This window comes from Nanorana parkeri, unplaced genomic scaffold (genome assembly GCF_000935625.1).
Source record: "Nanorana parkeri isolate BGI_ZX_2015 unplaced genomic scaffold, ASM93562v1 scaffold197, whole genome shotgun sequence".
NCBI classification, from domain to species: Eukaryota; Metazoa; Chordata; class Amphibia; order Anura; family Dicroglossidae; genus Nanorana; species Nanorana parkeri.
In genome coordinates, this window is record NW_017306465.1 from 540,113 (window position 1) to 556,056 (window position 15,944).

The following is a 15,944-nucleotide window of genomic DNA, read 5'->3' on the forward strand; positions in this document are numbered from 1 at the left end:
TCATGTGGCCCACGGTCTGCCATTGGGATGCCTGCCCTAGAGCAAGGAAAGGCAACCTCAGGTGAGCTGGAGCCTGGTGCGCAGTAGCTGTCAGAGCTGACAGAAAGCCTCGGCCTGGCAGGAGGGAGGTTGGCCTAGTGGATCTGGAGTAGGCTATGTTTATAAACCCTGCAAGCTTTTTATTTTTCTAATCTGTGTCCCTTTGCCGTGATGTCCCTTCACTTCTTGCCTGGGTGACACAACAGGAAGTGACAGATTTCTCTAAAGGAAGGGGAAGTCTCTATTGGACAGTAGTCATTACACCTTGTGTCCCAGTGGGAGGATTTCCCTTCTTTTACTGACACAGTGACAACTCATACATTTCGAATTTGTCTTTCAGTCACGTAGACAATGGAGAAGGTAAATCCCTGGCAGAGGCACACATGACAGTATATACCTGACAGGGCCTGTAGCCTTTCCCCACTGTATACAAAACAATAAGAACACTGTGGCTGTACATAAATCTTTATTATGTGTCAATTGTTGAACTTTTCCTGACACAAAGTACTGAACAGACACCATCAACCTGCCACACTCAGCAACATTACAGCGCGGCTGAGCCGACGCCATCTTGGATCAGTCCATTCTATTTTCGGAAGGGGGGAGTCACCACTCTCCTATAAGCTCGCTTTTTGCAGCATTTGGAAATATGTCTTAATTAGCAGCCCACTAGCTTCGTATTTGTGACAGAAAACCCCGGTAGGTATCTCGGCCGCGGCATGTTAGCCCGTGAGGGGAGGAGCCCGGTGGGTGGAGGATTACCTCTCCCCGGGCCGCTGGTGGTTCGTTCCTTTTCCGCCCGACGCCGGCTTCGGTGCACATGGCCTGTGAGTAGCGCCAAGGCCGGCCTTGTAGTGTGTACCGAGCCCAGAGCGGGGACGTCAGTCAGCATCACGGAGGAGTTGAGGGGACGGTGACAGTGGGGGGATGCACGGGCCGGATGAGCTCGCCATGGAGGAAGAGGAGGTGACCGAGGAGGAGTTGTCGTTCAGTGACCCGGAGGACTTCGTGGACGACATTACGGAGGAAGGTGAGGCGGGCGGGCGGGGGGAGGTGAAGGCCTAAGGGCGGACACACGTGGCGGCCACTGGGGCAGGGGAGTACTACGGGTCCCAGCAGGACGGGAGAACCAGGCCTCCTCCATGTGCTACTGAGGCGCTGATCTTCGTTGTGGCCTGCAGATCTCCATCTGCTGGGCACTGCAGCTTCCATCATGGCCTGCCAGCACTGTGTATGATGATACCCTGATTTCCTAACAGCTGGAGGAGACTATTACTAATAGATCATAGGGATGAGCACCAACCTATACTGTAGCGCAGCATGTCAGTGCTTCTCATGCTTACAGCTGGATCACACTTCTATTGTGTGAATGAGCTGGCAATGCAACTAAGTGTTCCAAAAGAGGGATGTTCACCTTTTTCTGGTACCGCAGCGCACCACAATACAGCGTGTGACTTGCATGCATTTGACCTGTGTTGCCTTAGTGCGTTGGGGTGACATTTAAAATGAACAGCACTCCTTGAATGCTGTAACGTGTGTTGCCATGATGCGCATGTTACAGCAAGGCAGTGCAATATAAAAGCTCATTGGCTGCCACCTCTGTCCGTATGAAGATTTTTCTCCGATCAGCTGATTAGGGATGCCGGCCGGCCGAAAGGCCCCAGACAGCGAACATCCAGAACCAGCTGAAAATGGCACGGTGTACAGCCAGCTTTACATATTGTAATTCAGTGTGATGCAAAAGAATACCATGGTAGAAAAAAAAATCCAGCACCGCAATGAGTGTTAAAATACACCAGCACAAGTGCATTATGTGTATAACTGGCATGCTGTGGTTGCCCCCCACATTGTTTAATAGTCACCCCAGATATGCAGGGAGCTCATCTCAAGCACTCATTGGAGTGTTATGTTCTCCCTATCATAGTCTGTGTTAGCACTGTGGGTCTCCGATTCAAATCCCAGTTAGGTCACTGTGGGGGTGCGCCCGACACCTGGGTGACACTTTTGGAGGGGGAGACAGTCATTTTGGTGTTGCACCCAACATGGACCGAGTTGCATAAGAGAGGAGGGGACCCGAGAGCATACCTTATCCCACTGGTTGAACGTTGCCTCGTCTCTCCCTGCTGGCACCGGCGTCCAACACCAAGATGGGTGCCAGCAGGTAACCACACATGACGTCACGTGTGCACAATGACAACACGGCCGGGTGTTACCCGGTGACTGCTCCGGGTGACACCATGCCTCAGGACCCACCTGCTATCTGCACAAATTTTGCATGTGTACATGCTGGAAGGTGAATTGGATCCTGTCTAAATTGGCCCTGTAAGTGTGCATGTGAGATAGGGACACTAGATTGTAAGCCCTTTGGGGGGCAGGGACTGATGGGAATGTTCCCTGTGTAAACAGAAGAATGGACACCGGCGCTCCAAAGGCAAATTAAGTACGTCGATTACCGTTCGTTCTGCATAGCACAATACACTTAATGCAACATTTTGTGGACTTCACTTCTGAAGGTGATGAAGGGGATCCCCTGTGACCCCGAAACATTGCATTAAATGTATTTTGCTATGCAGTGTGTACGTTTTTCGATGTACTTAATATGCCTTTGGAGTGCCGGGGTCCATTCTTCTGTTCATACGAGGTGGTTGCCATCCGCCAACTACCATTGCCCCAACCTCACATTGGAACAGCGGCTCTGGGTGAGGTGGGTATATGGACCGTTCTCTGTGTAAAGCGCTGAGTAAATTGTCGGCAATTTATAAATTCCTGTAATAAGTTGATCTGTAGGCAGATATGAAAGACAATTAGGGGAATTTATCAAAACTGGAGCAGACAAAATCTGGAGCATCTGCGCATGACAACCAATCGGCTTCTCTTTCATTTTCAAATCTTAACTGAACAAACTGAAGAGCGAAGCTGCTCCAGATTTTGTCTGCCCCAGTTTTGATCAATTCCCCCCAATATGCTTTAATGAATGCGTCTGAGGGCTCGTTGCTAAAACAGGTGCGTACTGATGTGTAAGGGTCGGGGTGATGCAGCGATTCTTACAATGCATCTTTACTTTTTTTTAAATTACAATTCTTAAAGTGTCATAAAATGACATTTCAAGTCTCTGCACAGCAGCGTGTTGTGGTTACTTGCACTGTGTATAAATGCAGCATGTCTGCATCTTTACACAACGCATCACAACCCACCTCAATGCAGTGATGTGGTGTGAACAGGATGGATGGAGAACAATGTTGCCCCAACATTGTTCTGTACAGAACAATGCAGCTCAATGGACCGGGTGTGGATTAGTGATAACAGTATTCCCCCCCCTCCCTTTTTAATGCAAGTAGTGTAAGTACCAGAATTTGACACAACATTGCTGACCTGGTCCCCTATACAGCAAAGTTTAGATTGGGGGGAGGAGAAGAAGCACAAGGGACCAGTCAGTTGTGCTGCAGTGCGAGGAGCATGCTAATATGAGGAGAAAGCAGAGTGACAGATGAGCTCATGTTTTGCTGTCCTGTCACAGGGTTGGGGGGCGGGGAGGAGAACTGAGTGAAAATACAGCAGAAAAAGATGAGGATAGGTAGGAAAATTACCTTCAGTTCATGTTCTGGAGAAATAGGAAATGAGGGGAAATGTCCTGTTAAGCTGACTGCAAGATCCTGCGGTTTTGTCTTCGGAGCTCAAAACAGAGGCACAGAAATAAAAAAAATCGCGTTTCCCCTTACTGTGTAAGCACAAAGATGGCGATTACCCCCCTTAATTCCCCCATCCATGTCTGATACCCCCGTCCATGGTAAATAGTGGATGGGGGAATATCCATGTCCATGGGATACAAATCCCATCATGCTTCTGCCTCTGGGAGTCATGTCTTTGGCTGTCAGTCTTGCAATGCATAATGGGATTTGTAGTTGCACCACAGCTGGAGGGCCAGAGTTTTACCCACCCTTGATATAGAGAATGAGATCTGGGCATATAGCTTCTCTTAAAACGGGCGGACAAATGAATATGGAATTTGGCAGCCAGTCTAGGAGCAGCGGGAATTTTTTGCTCTAAGAGCCGTCTTCATTGACAACAACTAAAGAAAATCTCAAAAGTTGGGCACCAGCTGTCATTTTTAAGGAGCATCGGCGACCTGGGTCCTTGGATTGGTCCAGCCCTGTCCTAAAATTAAATATACAGCAGATAGCGTGTAAAGATTGATATCGGGTTAGAGGGGTACAGCAGCATTTCCCCACCTTTTTTCAGTCAAGGCACTCTTTGAAAATATGCAAATCTCGAGGCACCCCAATCTACAGTGTAAAAATGGAGAAAATTACCTGTGGCCTCTCCAAAATTCATACCAGACCCATATCCTAGATAGGGGTCTTATATGGATTTTAAGGGGAACCTACACAAAAAATGGGGTCCCCCCTTCACATCAGAGTCCTAATTTCACATCAGCGTCCCCTCTCTCACACTAGGAGCCCGCCTACACATCACATCAGAGCCCCCTCCTTTCACATCAGACATCTACCTTCATATCAGGAGCCTGCCTGCACCATAGAAAGGCATGCCGCTATGTGAAAATTTCAAGGCACCCCTGAAAAAGGCCGAAGTCCTCCTGGTTGAGAATGGCTGGAGTACAGTAATCGCTTTAGTTTCTGCTGGTGGGTTAGACATGAGGTGTTTTTAGCTGACACATCAAAGAGTTGGTTGGCCATTGTTGATAAACTTGTCATGTCAGCAAAGCCCATCTGTGTGCGTTCCCAGCCCTGCCATGAGATAATCTTAAAAGAGGTGGTGTGTGTACGAGCGCAGTTGCAGAGCACATTCTCTATATAATAAAGTACAGCTAAGGTTAGGAGACTATATGATGTGCTATGCATTTTATATTCTATCAATTTTAGAGATTTGTTTACTAATATATTTAACACATTCACCATGATCACTGAATGATATTTTTCCATGGATTTGTTTTCTATTTACTTTGCTGTGACAGAATTGTTTGACTTTGTATGCAATATGTACCTTTTAAAGTGACACTAAACTCAGGAGTTAAATCTTAAAAAAATGTCGCATGCGGTATACTGAGCTTTGGGTCACAGGATGATGCTAGTTTGTGTCCTCCCGTCACCCTGGGGAGAACTATGGGGAAAAGCACTGACCCCATAGTTCTTCTTTAACAATTAAAACGGTCCTTTACCCATATCTTTTTAAAATGAGAACGCAAACACCTTTAGAAAAGTTTTTAGTAATGACAATCTACAAACACAAATACTCCTTGATAATTGCCGACTTTGTACTCTTTGCATACCTAATTTCTCTTTTTCTTTCCCAGTTTTCTGACAGTGGACATGTTTACTAAAGGCAGCTTACTAGCTCTCCTTTTACTTCCTGGATTTCTGCACATGTGACCATGCACATCAATGCCTTTCCCGGAGATCTCTATATGGGATTTTCCAGCAATGCTCTAAGGCAAATTTCATGTTGTGTTCTAAAGTAGCCACCATTCCAAGCTCACTCCCGTGATGGACTACAATCACAGTCCAATTTAGTAAATTAAATGTGAGATTGTAGTCCATCACAGGAGCGAGCATGGAGCGGTGACTACTTTACAACACAAGAAAAAAAGGCCTCAGTCATGAAGGGGTTAAAGTGAGGGAACTGCCCACTTAGTTGTCACTGGATCAGGTGACCACTAAACCCCTTCCCCAATTAAAAGTTCCTAAGAATATTTGACATGGCCGTGGGGGGATTGGAATGATGCCAGGTGTTATATTTGAGTCAACGTCCTCTTTAAGAAACTTTTTTATTAATTATATTTTTCTTTTCTTTGTATAGAGTTGCTCGGCGATGTCTTAAGTGAACAACCTCAAGAAGCAGATGGCATCGACTCTGTCATTGTGGTGGATAACGTCCCTCAGGTCGGACCTGACCGCTTAGAAAAGCTGAAAAATGTCATCAATAAGATCTTCTCCAAGTTTGGAAAGATCACTAATGAGCACTACCCAGATATAGAGGGAACAACTAAAGGGTGTGTACTGAGTTCTGTGTGTTATTGCGCAATGTTTTGTTAGTCTTGAATCATTCACAGTGTTTAATGGGGATATCTTCCATTTTATGTTTGTGTAGACTTTCGTTTCCAGAGTTGAGTTTTTAAAGGGCTGTTCCCTTAAGAGCCTTGTTGATTCACAGAACACTAGAGCTCAGGCACATATGTAGACATTTACATGCTGCTGTGAGCAGTGCTCTATCGCCCTGTTCCTGGGCAGTAACTCAGCCCTGCTGGCTGTAAAACAAGAGCGCTCATTCTGTTGCAGCTGACATTTAGGTAGAAGAGCTGGACATATGACAAGACCCAGCATTTAGGAAAAGTGATCTAGCATAGTGCTGTACTCTGCATAGGCAGGGAATGGTGACAGTGGAGCCGTGTATGGTGGGTAGGATGAGACAATCATTTGACTTTACAGGTGGGTCTACCTAAATAATGCAAGTTACAGAGAGATCAGGGCAACATGGCTGACAAGTGTAGGTTGTGGTCCCTCTGATGTGTATTTACTATTTGATATGCAAAACTAGGGATGCACTGCTTCCATTTTTTTTTTTCAATACGAATACCGATACTTTTCTTCAAGTACTTGCCGATGCCAATTACCGATACCTTTTCTTTATTTAGTGTCATGTGACAGTTTTTCCAAAGCAATACAGATTAATGATATTAGGATAGTGGTGAAGTGCCAAGGTCCGGTTGCAATTGCGACCCTGGTAGTTCTGCCACTGACTTCAAGCTGTAAAGGGACTACAAATCCCAGCTATAATTTATACAGCAATGCAGAATAATACCATGAGCTATAGAGGACTACAAATCCCAGCAATACATTATACAGCAATGCAGAATAAGAAACGAAAAAGAGCGCCTCCATAGTGTAAAACGAAATGTAATGATAAAAACGCACAACTGTATTGTACTTACAAAAGGTCAGTAGTAAAAAGACATGTAGAAATCAATAGGAGGTCAAATCATCTAGCAGCGGAAGTCTGAAAAGATGTGTGGCATCAGCGTCCCCTGCCCTTGTGTGGTCTCAGTTTACGCGTTTCTGGGGCAAGCCCCCTTTCTCAGAACCTGCTTAATAATATGAAGCTACATATTCTCTGCTGCTCTGGGGGGCCGGCCTGATGTCTCCAGTGGAGGATCTCGCCTGGGCTGTTGCGGTGTGTCTTGCAGGTTGTGGGGTTCTTTACAAAGGCAGTGTCAAACACCTGGGGCCGATTCACACCATAGTGTTGAATTAATTGTGTTACTGTGCAATTAACGCATGTTATCACACAGCACCCCTTGCATGCGTTACTGTGCAATAGTTATGTTGCTATTCTGTTGCTCTATTGAATGGCCTCCCAGCTGCTGTGCAACACAACGCACAGTAATGCGGTTTTGTGCTGCAGTGCACAGCAGCCAGGAGGTGCGTTTGGGTACAATTTAATGTTATGCACCTAGTGAATAGTGTGTGTGGATCACACGGTATTGTGCGATTTACACAATGCTATGGTGTGAATCGGCCCTTAGTGTTTTAGTCTGTGTGGTTTTGGCAGTGTTCTCATCCTTTCCTCTCTCCTTTTTTTTGAAGCAAGACCAAGGCCCTCAGAAGTAGAATAATAAACTATTAATTTGAGGAATAGAAAAGCTGTGGTCTTTAGTTTTTCATTCTCATGAAAAGAGGTTTTCTAGTTTTGATGATTTCTCATGGGACTTTTCAGTGCTTCATCTGAGGTTGCTTCAGTTTGCTAGAAAGGTCTGTGCTTTAGACCTAAGACCTGCACCCAACCTTACTTTCTGTCGGCCTTCTGTCTATTGGGTAGCTCCTACCGGTCAGCAAGTCATTTTGATTGGATGGAGATGATGGATAGAGCTTAGTGCACAGTTGCACCTTAAGGGCTAGTTCACGACGGAACGCACTGGATCGCACCCTGGGAGCCTCACTGAATGAAGTCAATGGCACCGCAGCCACGCCCTCTGACCGCTGTGCAATCGCCCGCACTAGAACGCGTGGCACATGAATGCCTGCGTTCTGGTCCGGTGTGATTTATTTTTTCTGATCGCACCAGAATGCAGGCATTGATGTGCCCCGCGTTACGGTGTAGGTGATTGCACTGTGGTTGGGGCGTGGCTTTTGTGCCATTGACTTCAGTGCACCGCCACGACCCCACCCGCCCCAGAACGCAGTGAACAAGCCAGGATGCAATCCAGTGCTTTCTGAAACAGAATCGTGCCGGAGCGCACTGAGGCTGGTGTGAACTATCGTCAAAGCTTTACTAAGAAATTGAAAGCAGTCTCAGACCGGTACTGATGGGGTTTTACTGCAAAATGTAATAGAAGGCACTTGCTGTGTGGTATCAACAAAACAAACAGCCTTTGAGCATGTTGGAGTTTGTGTTTTTTGTTTGGTGTTGAAGGTATGTATTTTTTTTTTTCCCATCTTGATATTTTGCAATTTCTCCACTCTTAGGTATATTTTCTTGGAGTATGCGTTACCAGCTCAGGCTCAGGATGCAATAAAGAATGCAGATGGCTACAAGTTGGACAAGCAGCACACCTTTAGAGTAAACCTTTTCACAGACTTTGATAAGTAAGTCTCTAGTTCTGTTCATATCTTGGGCAACTTATTGGGTCCTATGTTCTGTATAACAATTTGTTTGTTTTGGCAGGTACATGGCCATTGGTGATGAGTGGGACCCTCCTGAGAAACAGCCATTTAAAGACTTTGTAAGTGTACAGATTGTACTGCTATCTAAAATAATTCCTTTTCCATGTTTTTTGACATAAAGATGGATTGTGATGCTGGGTAATAGTCGGTTAACATCTATTTTTTTACATTTTAATTTGTCTTACTGGATGTTTGAGAGAAGAAGTCTGATTTGCCTTGTTTTTTCTTCTAGGGTAACCTTCGGTCCTGGCTTGAAGATCAAGACTGCCGGGATCAGTTCAGTGTTATATATGAAGCAGGTGACAGAACATCCATCTTCTGGAATGACGTCAAGGAGCCAGTTCCTGCTGAGGAGAGACCCGTAAGTGATTATTTAATCATAGTTCATGTTTCATAGTTTTGATTTTTTTGTTTCCCTTCCTTCACGTGTTTTGCATTTAACTCCAATTTGTATTGGTTTCTTGTAGAGATGGACTGAAACATATGTCCGCTGGTCTCCAAGAGGAACCTACTTGGCTACCTTCCATCAGAGAGGTATTGCTTTGTGGGGAGGGGAGAAATTCAAGCAAATCCAGAGGTTTAGCCATCAAGGGGTACAACTCATTGACTTTTCTCCATGTGAGAGGTAGGTTGTTTATGGTGGTCTGTTCTGGTCATTTGTCTCTGCTTACAGATGGAACAATGCAATACCCATACCTAGAACATGTGTGAACATAATTTAGGAGATCTAAACAGATGTATTTGTATTATACAAGGAGTTTTAATGTCGACACAAAACTAGTTTTGTGTAATCTTTTGGGAACTCCAGATGTTGGGATTTCTTTCTGGGGCTCTTCTGGTTGAGTCTCATCTTTAGTTCTGTTACGTAGAACAAGTGAAGAAATGTGGATGGAGTATTAGGTAGTTCACAACAGTTTTGGTAGCTTTACCTAGCACTTGAAGTATTATATTTGGTGTTTCCTTATTAGATGAGAAGTACCAGTTTTTGGGTGACCTGGCCTGTTTACTGGTGTAAAGTCTAATTGGGGTCTTTATGAGGACTGATGCTGTGAAGTTGACTGACTGGGAAGAAAATATACTAAACATGGGAAGAAAATGGGACTTGCATAGTGGTGGAAATGGTGGTTGTTGGGTGCTGCTAGAGGATACTGGACTCTGTTGGCAGTCGGGCCCGCTTCACACGGGCTGGTCAGGAGGAGATACATGCATGGTTGTCCATGTGTCCGTCCAGTTTTTTCCTCCATACCATGTCAGTCTATGGGGAGTCGGATGTAAACTGACAAGTGTCAGTTTACATCAGATTAACCCCGGCACGATCAAGTCTAGCAAAACAGAACTCTGTTCCGTTTGTTTTTCCAGACCATCCCTGAGTCAGGTGTAAATGGACGCCCATCCCTTTTAGACCTGGCTGCCCGTAGACTAGCATTAGGCATCCAATTGGGTCCACCTGTCAGTTTTTCAGGCCATCCGTGTGAAAGGGGCCCATGTTTCAAGTTGTGTACAGGCCGTTTGTTGGTCCAAGAGGTTTTCTCAGGTGGTAAAGAGCGCTTCACTTCATGTACAAGTAATGTTTTTAGTTTTTTGAACACAAAAGCACAATGCTTTATGCCTAGGAGCTTATCCTTTTGTGCTGTCTATCTAAAGCATATCATTTATTTTGCTGTGCTCTTGCATGTATAAAAATGTTTATTAAATTGTGTAATGCCCACATTTTTAACATTTTGTGTAAAGTGGGGAAGGGATAACACTGCTTAGTTTTTATCTTTTGTGGCCTGTGTACCGTTAGGGGAAACTTCTCTTTACTGTCCCAGAGTTGCCACCAGAAATGACTGAAAATGAAGTGACTTCTAGGCAGGTGTCCCTGGAAGATTTACCCTCCTTTTTTTTTTTCTTTTTTTCTGGGGACTACAGATAAAGGAGAACTATGAGGTCAGTGCTTTTCACTCACCTGATAGTTCAAGCCGACCTGTGACAATGAAACTGTCACAGGTCGGCTCACTCGATCGGGAGGTGAGCGAACACATACCGGCGTTTGCTCACCTCTCGATCCTGTCACTGTTCTTTGCCGTGACAGGGGAGGGGCTGGATTCCCCGCTCCGATCCGCCAGCGCTGACTGGCGGAACGGACGGGGGAGGGGGCGGGTACAGCTGGCTCTGCCTCTAGATAGGCAGAGCCAGCTGTCAAGTCACGCAGCTGGGCGGATCCCGGCACAATTGTCGGGATCTGCTTCAGCTGTGGCATCTCAGTATACCGCGAGCTACAGCTCGCGGTATACTAAGCCTAGGGTGACGGGAGGACGCTAGTTTGTGTCCTCCCGTTACCCTAAGGAGAACTATGGGGAAAAGCCTTAACCCCATAGTTCTCCTTTTTACATTTTTTACTTTTTCCCTTTTTAGATGGCAAATAGAGGGGTTAATCTTCCCCCCTGATAGGGACACGGATGACATTAAAAACTTTAGAGGGTCTTTCTCTCACGGACTCCGACTTTAAAAGTTTTTGCCCAGTGATTCACGTTAATTTCTGAACTTTTTCTTGCAGGTATCTTGTTAGTTTTAGCCCACTTATGGACACTAAAGATGACCCACAAGCCATCATCATCTGGGACACTCTGACAGGACAGAAGAGGAGAGGATTCCACTGTGAAAGTTCAGCTCACTGGCCTATTTTTAAGTATGTTATCTTTGGTATTGATTTTATCATGCTGGTCTGTTGTTGGCACAGTAATAAGTATCTGTCATTCTCCTCTTAGGTGGAGCCACGATGGCAAATTCTTTGCACGAATGACACCAGATACGCTTAGTATGTATGAAACGCCTGTAAGTATATAGCTTTTGTTTTTATTAAAACTGATGAGGTTTTTGCATAAACTTACAACCCAATGTTGCCATTACAATTGGTAATGAATAAATTAGAGAAGACACGTGGGACTAGAGTTGGAACTTTGAAAATAAAAAAAATAACGACCATTGGAAGAAATAAGCACATTGTTCCATTTCAGGCCATTATCTTTACTGCTAAGTTACAGCTGCATTCTAAATGGAGGTTAAAGTGACCCTAAACTCAGGAGTTAAACCTTAAAGATGCCTTCAAGTACCTTTAACAATTTACAAAAAATGTATCTTATTTGTTTATCACTCGGCTGTAGATCCTCAAATCATCTCTGAATTGGTGCTGACACTGCTTCGTTCTGGAGGGTGGCTACTTTTGTTCTCCATGGTCCCTGTGTGTGTTGTCAAGTAGACACCGCTACAAGCTTGCTCCCATGATGGACTAAATTCTCACGTTTAGTTTACTAATTTGTATTGAGATTGTAGTCCATCACGGGAGCGAGCTGGAGTGGTTGCTACTTTACAACACACATGGGATCATGGGGAACAAAAGTAGCCCCCCTCCAGAAGGAAGGACAGTGTCAGCACCAATTCAGAGAGGATTTGAGGATCTACAGCCGAGTGATGCACAAATAAAATACATTATTGTTAATAGTGAAGGTACTTGAATAAATTTTAAGATTCAACTCCTGAGTTTAGTATCACTTTAAATAGGGATGCACCATTCCTTTTTTTTTTTTTTTTGGTATCGCGTAAGAGTAACGTGTGTCCCGGACGACATGTCATGACCCATTTTAAGATTCAACTCCTGAGTTAGTTTAAATAGGTATGCACCTATACTGGCTTTTCGGTATCCAGTACGCATATCTTTTTGCATACTAGCCGATACCGAGTACCAGTGCCGTGTGCCCCCCCCGATTATCAGGAAGTCAGATCATGACCCGTCGCCGGCTTCCTGATTGCCTGTGTTCTAGTGAAAAGAACACCGGCTTCACTTGCTGAGGCTGCCTGGCTTTCTAGCCAATCGGAAAGCTGGCCGGCACGTCATGACCTGCCTCCCGGCTTCCTTATTTGCTAGGAAGCCACACTGCCTATCAGGAAGCCGGGAGGCAGGTAATTACGTGCCACCCGGCTTCCTGATTGGTTAGGCAGCCATTCTGCCTAGCAACAAGTGAAGGCTGCTTACTAGCCAATTAGGAAGCCGGGGGGGCGGTCATAACCCACCGCCCAGCTTCCTGATTGGAAAGGTAGCCGGCTCCTTGCTCTTTATTTCCCTCTGACCGGAAGTTCCGTATCGGAAGAAAATATCAGTATCAATGTATCCCTAACTTTGAACTTTGAACTTTGTTTCTAGGTTTATTTTGTAGTTTTATACGTACGAGAATGTAGCCATGTGTACTAATTATATGCACAGACCTTGCTTTTGCAGTGTTTGCATGCAAGTCTGAGTCAGCCAACTCATTGAAGCAAGGCACTTTTGATGAATCCTATCTAGTCTCAGCAGCTGTAGAGTAGGGAGGTTGGATGACGCGGTTTCACACTCCTCTAGTGGTTACTCTTCATTCTATATTTAAAGCTTTTAAACATGTAAAAGTTCCTTTACAGAAAAAAATCTAATGTGCTAACTAGGAATACATTTTAAGCTTTAGAATAGCCCTGTGTCCATCATGTACTCTTAAATCTATAACACATTGACGGGTCCTCCTCAATGCTTTGCACAATAAACATATATTGATGTTTATCTGTGAATTGAATAAGGGATTTCTGAGCTTATTGCTAAATTTGGATACATGAATCTGCTGGGGAATGGGAATGGGTAATTCTCATAGTATGGCATAATAAGTCTTCTTTCTCCTTGAAGTAAGCCTGGGAAAGCTGCCAACCCTAATAAAATGTTACAATTGGCTGGAAATTTGTAGAAGGGCTTGGTGCCAAATCATTACAGAGAGGCGCATATTCAAACAGGTCTTGCTACATTGGGAAATAATGTAAAAATAAAACACACTGAGTAAGGTGATTGAAGAATACAAGCAATGTAAATTCTTATTCATCAAAGTCTTTATTGCTTATAGAGGAGAAGCAGCGTAGTCCTTCACCTGTCAATAAATCATGGAGGTCCCTGTTCTTGTACTCCCAGAAGCTCTGTAGTGTACTTATAGTAGGTTTATTGTCAGCAATGTGAAATGTTTGACCCTCTTCCATCTGTGTTCTTGTGCAGTCTATGGGTCTGCTGGATAAGAAGAGTTTGAAGATTACTGGAATAAAGTAAGTTTATTGTTAGTGACACGGTTCATCAACCATTCTTGGCTTTCTCTAAATCCTAATGGTGCATTGCCTTTCACACAGAGATTTCTCCTGGTCCCCCGGGGGTAATATCATAGCATTCTGGGTTCCAGAAGACAAAGATATCCCTGCCAGAGTCACCTTAATGCAGCTTCCATCCAGGCAAGAGATCAGAGTCAGAAATCTGTTCAATGTGGTTGACTGCAAGCTTCACTGGCAGAAGAATGGGGACTACCTATGTGTGAAGGTGGACAGAACACCAAAAGGAACTCAGGTAGGTTCTGAATGTTAAGAGACAACTTGTGTGGTGCTCGAATGGTCACATTTTTACCTGTGTAGTCAGGAGAAATTTTTTTTCTTCTATATGTCTGGTGCATGTTTTAAAGAAGAGCTCTGGGATTTCATAATCCCAACTGCAAAGGTTAAGTGCTTGTTTTGGTCTATAGGCTGGAATATAGAAGATATACTCACCTGATCCTTGGTCCTTCAGCAGTCAGCACTCGCCTCTCTCCCCCTTGGCATCCTCGCATCTTTTGCAAGTCAATCAACCTGCATTAGACGTGATGTCTTTGGTCCTTACACAGTCGGAACCTAAGGGAGAAGAGGCTGAGGGGACCAGTCTAGGAGCCAGGCAGGACTGAGACTAAGGTGCCTATATTTTGATTTCATCCCGAGACCAAAACTAGCATTTAATCCCTTTCAGTGCTGGGGGGGGGGGATTAGCTCCGCTGCAAAGGTTCCTTTTGTAATTCCGGGCCTTCCTCTACATTAGAGCCTTTATAAAACAAGGTACCTTCACATTTTGCTGCATAAATTTATTATCTGAGGATGGTGGGTGGATCTGTTCAATTCATTTCTTTTGGCCTCAGATCCAATTGTACATCCAAAATTGCTGGTTTACGGCACATATACAGCCTAATGCTATAGAGGCAATGTCCTCCAAACTGCATATAGCTGTTATTGGATTTTTGGCAGACGTCAGTGTAGAACAGGGGTAACCAAACTCCGGCCCCCCAGCTGTGGTGAAACTATAAATCCTGTGATGCATTTCTCTCCAGGAGTCATGTCTGTGGCTGTGAGAATCTTGCAATGCCTCATGGGATTTGTAGTTCCACCACAGCTGGAGGACCGGAGTTTGGCAACCCCTGGTGTAGACCATGCTTTCAATGGAGGAGGGTTTGGGGACCTCTCTGCTTAATAGTTTGTGGTTGAAAATGAAACTGTAAACCCTGGCGTTTAACTTCTCATGTGCTCTCTTTCAATCTGTTATACCATTGAAAGCTTTTTGTTATCTGTCCGATATGAGCAAAGATTATCAGTGGACCCAAACAGATAAATTCCTGTGCTACACTGTTCAGTTAGCCTTGTTGCCATGTCACTGTGGACTACAAAATGCCCCCTCCCATCTATGGTGTGGCGAAATGAGGTTTTCTGTAGTTCTGCAATAGGCTGACAGTGCTGCTCCTCCATAGATAAAATACGTGAGTGAGCATGATCACTCCATTACTGGAAGTGTTCGGCTGACCGGTCAGCTGGAATATATTACATTGTTGTGTTCTTGGGTTTAGATGCAGTTTAATGCTCTTCCCCTTTTTTCCCCTCAAATGTTTATTGTTCTAATAAGTCTGAATGTATTGTATTAATTTATATCGGTGTTCTCTTGCTGCCTGCAGGGTGTGGTGACCAATTTTGAGATCTTCAGAATGCGAGAGAAGCAAGTCCCAGTTGATGTGGTTGAAATGAAAGGTAAATTGGATTTTTTTATTGGGTGACAAAACATTACCTTGGCGGTCTATATTCATTATCCATGTTGTAAGCTCCTATCATCAGTGTTCACTAATTTTATGTTCTGATGGTTGGTATTCTGTGGGTATCCGTTATAGTTCCCTTTTATAGTTCCCTCTAATGATGTACAATTAGAAAGCAAGAAAATGTATTTTATTCTTTCTGGAAATCCTGGCAAGTCTTCAGTTAAGGAAACAAAATCTCAGTAAATAGGTTAACCTGGGTGTGAGATTACTGATTGGGCAGGTTCATACTTGACGTGAATGTGAAATACTAGATTGTGCTTGGTGTGTGTAGCTTTTTCCTATGTAGAATTTACTGTTTATTCTTTTA

At 44.4% G+C, this 15,944-nt stretch overlaps 1 protein-coding gene across 4 annotated transcripts in view; it reads left to right on the forward strand.

Moving 5' to 3' along the window:
• Positions 1 to 807: 807 nt before the first annotated feature.
• Positions 808 to 15,944, forward strand: part of EIF3B (eukaryotic translation initiation factor 3 subunit B) — a 31,113-nt gene continuing 15,976 nt past the window's right edge. For all 4 annotated transcript variants that reach the window (XM_018555460.1, XM_018555457.1, XM_018555456.1 and 1 more), the window contains exons 1-11: positions 808 to 1,069; positions 5,854 to 6,046; positions 8,517 to 8,636; positions 8,716 to 8,773; positions 8,947 to 9,075; positions 9,182 to 9,339; positions 11,254 to 11,385; positions 11,465 to 11,531; positions 13,762 to 13,808; positions 13,890 to 14,100; positions 15,500 to 15,572. In XM_018555460.1, coding sequence (XP_018410962.1) covers positions 967 to 1,069; positions 5,854 to 6,046; positions 8,517 to 8,636; positions 8,716 to 8,773; positions 8,947 to 9,075; positions 9,182 to 9,339; positions 11,254 to 11,385; positions 11,465 to 11,531; positions 13,762 to 13,808; positions 13,890 to 14,100; positions 15,500 to 15,572 — 1,291 coding nt within the window. In that variant the 5' untranslated portion in view covers positions 808 to 966. The remainder of the gene's footprint in view (positions 1,070 to 5,853; positions 6,047 to 8,516; positions 8,637 to 8,715; positions 8,774 to 8,946; positions 9,076 to 9,181; positions 9,340 to 11,253; positions 11,386 to 11,464; positions 11,532 to 13,761; positions 13,809 to 13,889; positions 14,101 to 15,499; positions 15,573 to 15,944) is intronic.